Source organism: Colobus angolensis, unplaced genomic scaffold (assembly GCF_000951035.1).
Source record: "Colobus angolensis palliatus isolate OR3802 unplaced genomic scaffold, Cang.pa_1.0 Scaffold383, whole genome shotgun sequence".
Taxonomy (NCBI): Eukaryota; Metazoa; Chordata; class Mammalia; order Primates; family Cercopithecidae; genus Colobus; species Colobus angolensis.
Window position 1 is genome coordinate 1,431,164 of NW_012117188.1, and position 14,537 is coordinate 1,445,700.

Genomic DNA, 14,537 nt, shown 5'->3' on the forward strand with positions numbered 1-14,537 from the left:
TTAATGGGTACAGCACACCAACATGGCACATGTATACATATGTAACAAACCTGCACGTTGTGCACATGTACCCTAGAACTTAAAGTATAATAATAATTTTTTTAAGTCAAAAAAAGAAAAAGAAAAAAATAAGAAAATAATTTATCTAGGTTCCATTGTAGAAAAATGTGGTGAGCGCGCCTCCTTGTGTTCAAGTTTTGAAAATACACATTTTTGAAATATTCAGTTGCTGGGTTCTGTTTTCAATTTACAGATTACTGAGGTATCTTCTGTCGCTATATTCTATGAATCACTGGATTCATTACTGTAAAAGGCACAAAGTCAAGTGATGGCAGAGTCTGTCTATGCCTCTTTAATTTTTGAATTCTAGCAGCTAGCACAGTGACACTCATGAAGCAGATTCTCAGCTAATTTCTGTCAAATGTAATTTAACCATTATTCTCTTACTGGGAAATAGCAAGATAGAGAAAATGGAGGATGATGGGAACTTTGAGTAGATGGTGGGGATGGTGGGGATGGTGGGGATGGTAGGGATGGTAGGGATGGTAGGGAGAGCAGGGAGGAGTGAAGAGCCACAGTAGCAAAACCTTATATCATCATAAAGCTTTAAACTTCTGCAAAATACTTTCATTTCTGTCAGCATAGTTGAAAAAGTACATGAGGCTGAGTGTAAAATCTCTAATTAAAAGGTGAAAAGTTTTGAATTCTCCCTTCACAGTATTGGTTCTTTCATTCAGTCGACAAAATATGTGTTATTTTCATACCAGAGGTTCTCTACTTACCCCTTATCTGCTTCAGCTTACTGTGATATTACCTGTCAACCCAATTATCACTGAACAAATATCTGTGGATTGCCTACTATGGATCACAAGTGTTCTAAACAGTAGGAAGCAATGGTAAGCAAAACAAAAAATAGTCTCCTGATAGCCAAATGGACTTCTAACGTAATAGAAATTACCACTACTGTTGCTGTCCATCTTGGCTGTTGCTGGTGGTAACCAATAGTGAAGACTTGTATGTGCATGTCAAGGCTCTAATATTTGCAATGAAACTTCTGTCTTCTATTATGTCAGCAGCCACTGACAACAAAGTTGTTGAAGCCTTGGAACACTACTTATTGAGGTTTTTACTCCTTTTATTGCTAATCTCTTGCTCTAAGACTCAAGCATAAGTACTAAGAGGACAGACTGGAAGACAGAGTAAGAAAAGCATTCTCTTATACCACACAATTGTACCACACATTGTCTTATACCAAAACAATATAATTTGACTCCCTTTCCTTAGGATGTTCTTTCATGGAAGATTTGCATGGACATTCTTCTTATAGTTCCCCAGACATATGCAGTTATGCCTTACTACTTAGGGCAGAGATTGCTTAGGCACATGGTAGGATCCATACTACTGTGCTTTAGGAAAGTCATTACCAAGTTTTGAAATTCATTTGGCTTAATGAGTGAGTTAAAAGTAAAGGCTCATACCTGTAGTCCCAGCACTTTAGGAGGCTGAGGGGGGTGGATCACCTGAAGCAGGTGGATTACTTGAGGTCAGGAGTTCGAGACTGGCATGGCCAACATGGTGAAACCCCGTCTCTACAAAAATACAAAAAGTAGCCAGGCATGATGACACGTGCCTGTAATCCCAGCTGCTCAGGAGACTGAGGCAGGAGAATCACTTGAACCTGGGAGGCAGAGGTTGCAGTGAGCCAACATCGTGCCACTGCACTTCAGCCTGGACGACGGGGCAAGACTCTGTCTCAAAAAAAAAAAATTATGTTTTTTCTTTCTATAATTTTCTTTAAGGTGCTTGGCTGCTTTATTAAGATCTTATAATTTCAAATTAAATATTATTATTATTATTTTTAGAGACAGGGTCTTGCTCTGTCACCCGGGCTAGAGTGCAATGGCGTGAGCATAGCCTCCTGCAGCCTTGAACTCTTGGGTTCAAGTGATCCTCCTGCCTCAGCCTCTTGAGTCTATAGGACTATAAGGCACACATCACCATTGCCTGGCTTAAATATTATTTTATTTTAATAATTTCAACTGAAAATAATTCCAAAATGAAAGCAAGGGATTTTAAAATAAATTTATCTTTTATGTTTTAGAATGTGCTACTCTTCATAATATAATTAAAGGGCTACAACAGACCATTGAATGTCAACAGAATTTGAAAGGTAAGCTAGAGAAAAAAGTAAAATCTAAAAAAGCATTGTTTATTTGAGCACCTTTAAAAATGGGAAGCTTTTACATTGTTGATAATAAGTTTCAATTTATCAGCTAAAAGTGGACATCTTACTACTTAAAAATACTTTCCTAGATGATTATGAAATAAGAAATGCTATGCTGAACAGAACAATTCAGTCATGTTCTGATAGTGACATAAAGGGATGTTTTATATAGGTCATATAGTTATTACCTTAACAAGTTTAGAAATCGATTTATTCTCAGTAGCATTGTTGGTCTTTAATAACCCTGTGTTCAGTTTTGAAGAGTGGGTATTACTAGTTAAACCATAATTTTTTATTTAAACCACAGTGATAGTTTACCATTTAATTTTTTTGTCATAGACTAAGACTGTACTTGTGTAAGTGAAGTCAACACATTCAGCTTATCTTATTTTTAACAAACATTTTAATCAAACAGGCCTATCATTCACAAAACAGACCAAGCAAGTATTTTGTGCTGTTCTGACTCAGCTGTGATGGCTGAGATTTTTTTCTGCTATATCAGAGATTAAACTAAATTGCCTTAAAGGCCCCTTCCACATAAAACTCACATCAAATAAGCATTTCTCATCTTAGACCTCTGCCTTTATTTTAAAACAAGCACCTTATATATGTGAGATAAAATATTGATCTTATATGAGATTCTTGTAATTTGGAGTGTTAAAAAAGGGCACTCGTGCTCCTATTTCAATGCCAGGGCTCAAAACAACTTTTCCCTTCCTTGTGACTAAAATACCACACTCAGCTGGGTTCTCTAATCTGTTCCATAATCTACATGTCTGTTTTTTTTAACAGTGCTATACTGTTCTGATTATTGTAGCTCCATAATATATTTTGAAATTAGGTAGTGCAATGGCTCCAGGTTTGTTCTTTCTACTCAAGATTTCTTGGGCTATTTGAGGTCTTTTGTGATTCCATATGAATTTTAAGATTGTTTTGTCTACTTCTGGAAAGAATGTCATTGGCATTTTGATAGCGATTGCAGTAAATATGCAGATCATTTTAGATAGTATGGACATTTTAACAATATTTTAACAATTTTAACAATATTAATTTTAACAATATTAATTCTAATCTATTTATCTGTGTCTTCTTTCATTTCTTTCATCAATGTTTTATTACTTTCAGTGTACAAGATTCTCACCTTCTTTGGTTAATTCTTAAGTATTTTTATTGCCATTGTTAATAGGATTGTTTCTTAATTTCCTTTCCAGATATTTTGTAATTTGTATATAGAAATGTGATCGATTTTTGTATGTTGATTTTGTGTAGTGCAACTTTACTGAATCTGTTTATTAGTTCTAATAGGTTTTCTAAGTATATAGTCACGTCATCTGAGAATATAGATAATTTTCTTCTCTTCTGATTTGGATGCCCTTTATGTCTTTCTCTTTCCAATTGCTCTGTCTAGGATTTCCAGCAAATATGTTGAAAAGAAGTGGCAAAAATGCTAAACACATTCCTGAACAATCGAGTCAAAGAATCAACCAAAGGAATTTTTAAAATATCTGAGACAAATGAAAACACAACATACCAAAACCTATAGGATACAGCAAAAGACATTTTAATGGGGAAGTTTATGGCTGTAAAGCCTAAATTTAAAAGGAAAAAATATATATATATCCAATAAGTAATCTATCTTTATGCCTCGAGGAACTAGAAAAAAAAAATTAAGCCCAAAGGTAATCAAAGGAAAGAAATAATGAAGATTACAGGAAAAAACAATCAAATAGAAGATTAAAAAAAAAAACAGAAAATTTAACAAAACTAAGAGTTTGTTTTTTTGAAAAAATAAAATTGACAAACCCTTGGCTACACTGAAAAAAAAAGAAAGATGTCAGTAAATAAAAGCAGAAATGAAAGAGAAACCTATACAACTGTTGTCTTGGGGGAGTGAGGAGGATAATAAGGGACTATTAAAAGCAACTATATGCCAACAAACTGGAAAACCTAGAATAAATAGTCAAATACGTAGGAACATACAACCTGCCAAAACTAAATCAGAAATAGTCAGAACACACAATAACAAATAAGGAGATTGAGTAAATAATAAAAAATATCCCATCAAAAAAAGCCCAGGATGAGGTGGCTTCATGGGGAATTCTATTAAACACTCAGAGAAAAAGTAATACCAATTTTTCTTAAACTCTTTCAAACAATAAAAGCAAAGAGAACACTTCCAAACTCATCTATGAGGCCAGCATCACCCTGACACCAAAATTAGACAAAGACACTGCAAGGAAAGAAAATTACATCCCAATATCCCTGATAAACACAGACTCAAAAATCCTCAATAAAATGCCATCAAATAAAATTCAACAGCCCATTAAAAAGATCATATATCCTAACCAAGTGGGATTTATCCCTGAGATGCAAGTATGGTTCTGTATACACAGATCAATCAATGTGATACACCATGTGATTTCTATTTATTATCAAAATGAGTAGGAAAAAAACACATAAACACCTCAATAGATACAGAAAAAACATTTGACAAAATTCAACATCCACTGATGAATTAAAACTCTCACAAAATAAGTATACATAGAGAAGATAATAGGCATGGAAGGATCTTGCCTTAACACAATAAAGGCCGTAAATGAAAAGCTCACAGCTAACATCATAAAGAATGGGAGAAAACAGAAAACTTTCTCTTTAAGATCCAGTACAAAACAAGTACAAGTTTTTAAACAATCATTCTTGGCCGGGCGCTGTGGCTCACGCCTGTAATCCATATCCTGGCCAACATGGTGAAACCCCGCCTCTATTAAAAAAAATACAAAAATTAGCTGGGTGTGGTGGCGCTTGCCTGTAATCCCAGCTACTCAAGAGGCTAAGGCAGGAGAATCACTTGAATCAAGGAGCTGGAGATTGCAGTGAGCCAAGATCACGCCACTGCACTCCAGCCTGGCCACAGAACAAGACTCTGTCTCAAACAATAAAAAAATAAAATAGCCATTCTTAAAAATGAATATTGTATGATGACTCTTGCAAATAAATGATAATTCATTGAGTTCACTTTCCCAATGCTTTTACAAGCCTTGATTGAGCAAGGTGATAGATAAGAACTATCTATATTTGACCATTTTCATCCAATTGATTGCCAAGATAGTATGATTAATCTGCTTATTTAAGCTACCCAGTGGTTTCCTTTCCAATAGCTCTTTTCTCTCCTTAATAGGAAACTGTTTTGCATTTTCAGACATTCACCCTTTATTCACTTAACCATATGCCTCAGGGAACGCTGATTGCATTCAAACTCCAAGGGAGTTCTTTTGGAATAATTTTCCTCTCTCCCAAGAGATGGACTGTGTTGTTCTGGTTGTTATAAGACTGTATATAATGCCTAAAATTGTTGCAGATTTCTTGTCTCTAGTCTAAAACTCATGTCAGCAGGATGATTTTGGAGGACAGCAAGAAAAGTAAACTAAAAGGATCTGGTTTTTTGGTAACATTATTGAGCCGATTAATCAATTACTCTTTGGGTTTAAGAAACTTTTCAGTTACAATGAGAGAAATGCTACCTTCCTTTAGTCTTATCAATGAATCTTTCCAGTAGGGACTTAAGGATTATGTAAAAGACAATTCAATGAGATGCAGAAAAAATTGCAATTCTTATTTATCTTTATTTTTATCTGAAAATTCAAAGCCAATCATCTTACAAAAATTTAATAACTAGGATAATATTCCTTTTTCTATGTGTAAGTTAATTATATGTCACGTGTGATACACAAGGTTCTTCTTTCTCTGAGGAGAATGGGAGTTCTAAAACTGAACAATTGCATGTTTGCTTTTTCCCCTAATTTCAGTGTATGGCCATGTAGTACAGTTTATGTGTATCTGGATAAGAGGATTAATAGATAAAAGTAGTTAGTTCTAATCAAACTAATCCTTCCAAAATGGACAAATAGTTTTAAAAAATAAAACATATATTGAGGACAATAATAATGACAATAATGCAAGCACAAGCCAACAATAAGAAATTATCAGAGCTGTCACTTCTACCCCCATACAAGCTCTTTATCAGACATATTAAGTTAAAAAGTAATCAAAGTCTATTAGACTTGATAAAATGTCAGCCAGCAGTGGCCAATTAACTGATTTTGGAAAATTAATTTATGGAAAAACCATTGTATCTTTAGAAATGGTTCCACCATTAAGCAACTTCAGGGCTAAAAATGTGTCACTTTTAAGTATTCTCACTTGCACATAAAACTTGGAAATAGAATTCTAACTTTAATGAAAATCCTTCAAATGCACCTCACGTTTCTGGTAAAACATATAAGGATCTCAGAAGTTGTCATTCCCTGCTAACAACAAGTAATACATTGAGCAAACTGAAAAATCAACAATTCTTAGACTCTTTTGATCACAGAAGTGAGGTCACAGGACAGATTGATGCACCTAAAATTGGAGACAGGGAGGCAGATTCAGAAAATCACAACTTACAAGAACAGCAACCTCCCTGTTTGTCAGGCTGGGAAACCCTAAAATGTAATTTTAATGAATTGCAGGAGGCTCACTGTGGTCAAGTCTAAGAGATTAAAAATTTCAGGGGACCCAAGCCCCTACAGTTTTGTAAGTTTTACCTGTAAGAGCTCTACTAAGATCTCATAGTTAAGATATGGGAAAAATCCCCTCATGTTGTCGGCCAGAGGAGAGGAAAAGTAACCATTTTGAAATAATCGACAGCTTCTGGTCTTAAGAAAGCCTGACTCAAAAGAAGCTGTTTTATCTGAACCTAAACTACTGGGGTTTTAGCCAAGGATAAGCTGCCTTAGGGGAGGAAAATATCCTATTTCAGCTCCCCCTAGCCTTGCCAACTCCAGCCCACTCTAGTCATCCCATCTCACCAAAGGGGAGAGGGACTGAGAAGCATGTGGGTAACTCACAGTCCAAAGACACAGGCTTACTGAAAGACTGAGACCTAATCATAGGACTATACAATGCTTCTCCTTCCCCAACACCTTATCATCAAATCACTAAAGGCCTGTTTACTGGTGCTTGGTCTTGAGCTTTGTACAAAAAAATTACAAGGCACACTAAAAAAAAAAAAAAAGTAAACAGTTTGAAGAGCCAGAGAGAGCATCAAAACCAGACACAGAAATGGCAGGGATATTGGAATTATTAGACCAGAAATTTTTTAAAAACTATGGTTAATATTCTAAAGGCTCTAAACACAAATGAAGAATGCCTTTGTTGAACTCATTAGTAGACTAGACATAGCCTAATGAAAAGAATTTTTCAGTATCAGGAAAGACTCTCTAAGCTTGAGAATATGTCAATAGTAACTTCCAAAACTGAAAAGAAAAAAAAAGACTAGGAAAAAAGTAACAAAATATTCAAAAACTGTGTAATAACTACAAAAGCCATAACAAACACCTAATGGGAATACCAGAAGGAAAATAAAGAAAGAAAGGAACAGAAGAAGCATCAGAAGCAATAATGACTGAGAATTTCCCCTAATTAATATCAGATACCAAACCACAGATCCAGGAAGCTCAGTGAACACCAAACAGGGTAAATGCTCAAAAAACTACCCATAGGTATGTCATATTCAAACTGTAGAAAATAGAAAACAAAGAAAAAATTTTGAAACAAGAGTGAGGAAAATTCTTTGCCTATAGAGGACAGACCAAAGATAAGAATTATACCCAGCTTCTTCTCAGGAACCATGCAAGCAGTAAAGGAGTAGAGTGAAATATTTAAAGTGCTGAGAGAGATAGAATAAAACGCCAACCAATAATTCTTCATCCTGCAAACTTATTGTCCAGAAAGGAGAAATAAAGACTTTCTTAGACAAACAAAAATTGAGAGTATTTGTTGCAAGTATACCAGCCTTGCAGGAAGTGATGAAAGAGGAGAGAAGCAAAATGATATAGGCCAGAAACTTGGATATACATAGAAAGGAGGAACATTACAGAAGGAATAAGTGAAGGTAAAATAAAAACTTTTATTTTTCTTATTCTCAATTGATCTAAAAAGATAACAGTTTATTCAAAATATAGCAACAATGTATTATTAAGTAATTATAGCTTATGCATAAGTGAAATGTATGACATCAGTGACATAAAGAATGAGAGGAAGGAATTATGAATACTTTAGTATAAAAGACTTGTACTACCTGAGAAGCAGTATAATGGATTTGAAAGTGGACCTGAATTCATTGTAAATGTATATTGCAAACTCTAGGACAATCACTAAAAAAACTAAAAATTGAAGTATAACGGATTTGCTAAAAAAGAAGAGAAAATGAAATCACATAAAATACTCAAAATCACAAAAGGCAGAAAAAGAATAGAAGACAAACATAGGATCAAAGAACAAGGTCTATGAATAGAAAACAGTAACAAATACGGTAGATATTAATCCAACTTTATCAAAAAGCACTTTGAAAATCAATAGCCTAATACACAGTTTACAAGACAGAGATTATCAGAGTGGATCAAAAAACATTACCCAACTATATGCTTTCTACAAAAAAAGTCTACTTTAAATATAAAGGCATATATAGATTAAAAGCTAAGGGCTGGAGAAAGATATGCTGTGCTAACACTAAGAACACTGGAGTAGCTATATTCATTTCAAACAGCAGATTTTAAAGCATGAAAAATTATCCAGGACAAAAAGGGGTATTACATAATGATAAAAGGATTAATTCTCCAAGAAGATATAAAATTATTTTATATATGCATCTAGCAAAGGCATCAAAAATATGTGAGTCAAAGACTGATAGAACTGGAAGGAGAAATAGATGACTCCACTATTGTAGTTGAAGATTTCAACATTCTTCTATCAGGAAATCAGTAAGGACACAGCTGGAATCAACAATACCATCAATCAATTGACTATAATGGACATCTACAGACTATTTCATCCAACAACAGCAGAATACACATTCTCCTCAAACTTAGTGAATACTCACCAAGATAGATCCCATTGTGGCTTATAAAACACACCTTAACAAATTCGAAAGACCAGAAATCATACGGTGTCTGCTGTCAGGCCACAATGGAATTACAGTAGACATCAAAAACAGAAAGATAGATGAAAAATCTGAAAATATATGCAGATTAAAGAATACTTTTAAATAATACAGTGGTCAAAAAATAAATATCAACAAATTTTAAAATATTTTGAACTAAATAAAACTGAAAATACAATTTATTAAAATTTGTGAAATGCAGCAAAAACAGTGCTTACAGAGAAATTTATAGCATTAAATTGTGTATATGAGAAGACAAGAAAAAGCTAAAATTAATTTAAGCATCCACTGTAGGAAATAAGAAAAAGGAGAACAAATTAAATCCAAAGTAAGTAAAAAAAGAAATAATAATAAAGCAGAAATTAGTAAAATTGAAAACAAGAAATCAATAGAGAGCAATGAAACTAAAAGCTGTTTTTTTTGAAAAGATCAATAAAATTGACAAGTCTCTAGCCAGATGAACTAAGGAAATAGGAGAAATTACACAAGTAATGATATCAGAAATGAAAGAAAGGACATCACTACAAATGTCATGTTCATTAAGAGGATAATAAAGGAGACCAGCCTGGCCAACATGGTGAAACCCCATCTCTACTAAAAATACAAAAATTAGCCAGGCGTGGTGGTACGCACCTGTAATCCCAGCTACTCAGGGGCACAGGAAGGAGAATAGCTTGAACCCAGGAGGCGGAGGTTGCAGGGATCCAAGATCGCACCATCGCACTCCAGCCTGGGGGACAAGAGTGAGACTTCATCTCAATACTTAAAAAAAAAAAAAAAAAAAAAAAAAAAAAAAAAGAGGATAATAAAGGAATACTCTGAACAAATGATAACCTATGTGAAATGGACTAATTTCTTGAAAGACACAATCTGACAAACTGAAGCCATCATCAAGATTAAGATTTGTATTAAATATGACCCTTAAAAATGTAACACTTTTCCTATCATTTTCTCATCACAACCTTTGAAAACTAATTGATTTTAGATTTTTACTTAATTTTAATACTTTGATATAACATCCCTGCAAGTTTTATATGTGGACCCTGTTTCCAAGGCTCCTCTCAAGCCTTCCTAAAGCATTGTTCAGATAATGTCAAAAATCTTTACTGATTTGTCGTTGTTTTGTTTGGCTAATTCTTAGTTTTGTTTATAGTCAAGGTTTTAATTTTAATACTGTGATTTAATACCTCTGCAATAGTTTCATAAGTGGACTCTGTTTCCAAGGCTCCTCTCAATGTTACTCTACTACAAAAGAAACCTTCCTAAAAGCAGATAATGTCAAAAATCTTTACTGATTTGTTGTTTTGTTTAACTACTTCTTGGTTGTGTTTATAGTTAAGGTTGTAGAGGAGAAATTGTAATAGGATGTCTAGTGAGGCTTTTCCTGTTCACCTGGAATTAGTGACTAGGGCCCATGCCACAATTAACAATAAAATAGCTACATATTTCCACATTCTGATGACATCTGCTAAAAGGTTGCCAAATGTTGGAGTGAGTCCAGACTCTGCATATATTTGCTACAAGCACCTAAAGGACTGGAACCTCGAGGTTAAATAGAGAATTTTTTGCCTCTCCTTATTTCTTGTATCCATCCCCCAAGAAATGACCCAGAGGAAAGACAGGGAAGAGCAACTAAGGAGCAAACTAAGACTTCTTTCCCACCTCTGTTGACTCTTTACAGCTACTGATCTAGCCAGTTGGATAAGGATCATGAAAACTTTCAATCAAATAGGAAATTACAGTTTTAAATTGACCTGGATGTTTAGTAATCAAAATTAATCACAGGGTTTTTAAAATTTGTTAAAAATATTATTAAAGTATTGTTTTCAGTTACCCAAACCAGAAACCTAAAAAGAAAAAGTTCCCCCTTTCTCTTTTACCTCCTTTAACTAAAGGATCACTAAATTCCTAGGTAATTCTATCATCTAAATAATAATTCTCCTCATTGCTTCCTTTTTTCCATACTGCCACTGACGTAATTTAGGTTCCTGTTATCTCTTACTTGACGTATACTTAGTAATATCCATTCCTCTAGGATCAAAACCCTCTCATTCATCATCCACATTGCCGGATAATCGTTTTAGCATGTAACTCTCTTTATTTCACTTCTGCACCGTTCAAAATTCTTTGGTGACTCCCTGTAACCTGTAAAACCAAAATCCAAAATGTTTATCTAGTATATGTCTACCTAGTGATAGGATCCCAACGTATATAGCAGCTCCTGCTCATACTTTTTTTTTTTTTTTTTTTTTTTTTGAGACAGAGTCTCACTCTGTCGCCCAGGCTGGAGTGCAGTGGCCGGATCTCAGCAGCTCACTGCAAGCTCCGCCTCCTGGGTTCCCGCCATTCTCCTGCCTCAGCCTCCCGAGTAGCTGGGACTACAGGCGCCTGCCACCTCACCCGGCTAGTTTTTTGTATTTTTTAGTAGAGACGGGGTTTCACTGTGTTCGCTAAGATGGTCTCGATCTCCTGACCTCGTGATCCGCCCGCCTCGGCCTCCCAAAGTGCTGGGATTACAGGCTTGAGCCACCGCGCCCTGCCCTCCTGCTCATACTTTACACTTCAACAATACCATACTTGAATTGTAGTTTTTCCAAACTGTATTCACTCAAGCCCATGGACTTCTGTGCAATTTTCTGTATTTAGAATGCTCTTTCTTAACATGGGGTAAGCCTATCACTTAAATCTCATCTCAAGTAGCTTTTCTTCTCCTTTCCTGACTTCAAGCTGCCCTAGGTTTTCTTTTTGCAGGTTCCTGTAATATTTCCGATATACTGCCATTAAAGAGTAATTATCATAGCATATTATAACTACTAACACATTTGACTCAGCAGTAGGCTGTAAGTTCTTTGAAGAGCAATAACTGTTTTCACTTTCATATTTTCAGTGTCTAGCGTGGTGCCTGATGTGTAGCAGCTGCTGGATGCATGTTTGTTGAATGCATACATAATGGAAGCTAAAATGTTAAACATATTTTCGTATTAATTGGAAAGTGCTATATATTATGATGTTCTTTGATTATTCTTACACAGGTGAAAATGAACAACTAAAAATAAGTGCTGATCTTATACAAGAGAAGTTGAAGTCTCATGAACAGGTGAGTTTATGTATCATTCTATTCAGTCAAGTCCCTGTGGAGATTTATCTTTTCAAATTAGGGCGAAAAAAGAGGTTTTTAAATTAATAAACACAGCCAAGTATTTGTGGGTATGGGTGTGTGTGGAGATATGCGTATATATGCCAAAATCTGTAGTAAATGACAATTTGTTTTCAAAGCAATACAAGTTTTAAGAGTTTTATTTTTACAAAATATAACGTACTAACATATAACATGCATAACTTTTTCTTTCTACCAAAAAGAGATGCGGTTATTTTGCTACATATTTTTCAATTATGTTAATAGAGTTTTTACTCTAGTAAACTCTATTTGTTACTACTTGTGAACTTTTTTATTATAATGTAAATGAATCTGTACTCTTTATGATTTGGGTAATCATTACACCATTCAAATACAGGGGGCATTTCATGTGGATCACAAATTATTTATCTCCCAGGAGCCACCATAACCTCTGATACTTTTCGTTGTCTCCTGTAGGAACAGTGCAGTGACAGCAGTTGTAGAACACATGAACAGTGTCTAAAAAGCATAAAAGATGCTAAATAAATGTCAGTTCCCTCTACTCTTTGAGAGGTTCATTATACTACCTCATCGCTCAAGAGCTAATATGTCAAATTCTAGCAGACAAAAGATCCTCAAAACTCAGTTTGAATCTACAGGAGCCTTCAACTTGAAGAATCTTCTCTAAATTCAGTCTGGTTCCTCATCTGAGGACCCTCTGAAGAAACCTGCCCAGAACTTCTGGTTAATACTCTACAGTAATAAGTAGTATTCTGGCTATGCTCTTAGAAAATGTAGCTTTTCATCACCAATTTTGAGGTGGTTTTTAAGTATTTCTGGAATGAATCCTACCCTTTCTCCCCCTTTCTTGTCCTTTTTCCCTTTGTTCTTTCCCAACCCCTTTCATATATTGACTCTAGATCTCAACAATAGATGCTAAAGTCAGATTGTAATTGAGGTGGGGAACTAGGGGGAGAAAATTTTACCACTTTCCTTTCTAAAACTTCAAGCACTAGGATACTGCTTTGTCATATCATAGGAATGTTTGGAGGGGAAGAAATTAAAGAGAAAACACCACAATCCGAGAGTCTGAATTTCTTACTTAGGGGTTGTTCAAAGCAAACTATGACAGTGCAAATTTGCTAATTCAAAACCTCTGAACACATCTAAAATTCTCCATTGTTCATGGAGAACAACTCCCCAGGAACAAACTCAGGAGGTACTCCATAGCAGTATTTGTGAGAATAGAAGGATTTTGCAACTTGCATAGAGAGAATCATTGTTTTATATATCAAGAGTGAAACTAGAGGTTATTCCTTGGAATTTAAAGTTCAGAGAAACCATATGAAAAGAAGACAATCAATTGTAACCTATTAGGGATTAGTCTCCTTAGAAAAATGAAAAGATTACATTTTTTAGGAATGGCACAGGCTAAAATGGAAGAGAAGATCTAGTGAGATACAGCTTGACTTAACCCAGATAGAATAGTCTTCATGCCTGGAGGCTGGAATGCAAATCCTGGGTCTTACCGAATTACTGCATGCATTCCACTTTACTGGTGACATCTTCCTGTGGCAAAAATCAGTGGAGAATAGAAAGGTGCATAGGTTTGTCTCTTGTGGTTTCTCAGAGCAGGAACAGCTTAGTGCACACAGTTGTCAGTAGTTTATAAAAGCTTCTCTGTAGTTGCCCATCTAGAAATCTAGATACATAGAAAATGGCAATTTGTGGGATTGCCCACTGGGTTCACCTGCCCAGTTTTAATCAGAGCCAAGAAGTTGAATACCTTTGTCCATTCCTACAAGTTTTCTGGCAGGATAAGTAGAACAAACAGGAATCCATACTAAATCTCTTGAACTGAGATAATATGGAGGAATGTATGCCTATTTTTAATAGTAGGCATATAAGCCAGCGTGTCTTGACCTGTTTAAAATGTTTTAACCTCCTCAATACCATGAAATATCTATTAAAAGCTATGAATCCTCACTGAGAAAAATGCACACACACACACACACACACACACACAGATAAATACGTGTATAATTTTACATTAAATTTTGGAAGTTGATCAAAAGCCTAATCACGGGGTCCAGGTTAAGAGTTCTGACCTAAGTAATTCTTATTGGCACTCCCATTCATTCAAGAAATATATATCAAGATATATGTGTGTGTGTATATATATACATGTATTTGCACACAATGGGTTGGGAATA

At 35.0% G+C, this 14,537-nt stretch overlaps 1 protein-coding gene across 1 annotated transcript in view; it reads left to right on the forward strand.

Annotated features, from left to right (window-relative positions):
- CCDC152 (coiled-coil domain containing 152) overlaps window positions 1-14,537 on the forward strand; it is a 46,517-nt gene that overhangs the window by 13,475 nt on the left and 18,505 nt on the right. Inside the window, exons 4-5 of the mRNA XM_011954474.1 lie at window positions 2,102-2,170; window positions 12,239-12,303. Coding sequence (XP_011809864.1) covers window positions 2,102-2,170; window positions 12,239-12,303 — 134 coding nt within the window. The remainder of the gene's footprint in view (window positions 1-2,101; window positions 2,171-12,238; window positions 12,304-14,537) is intronic.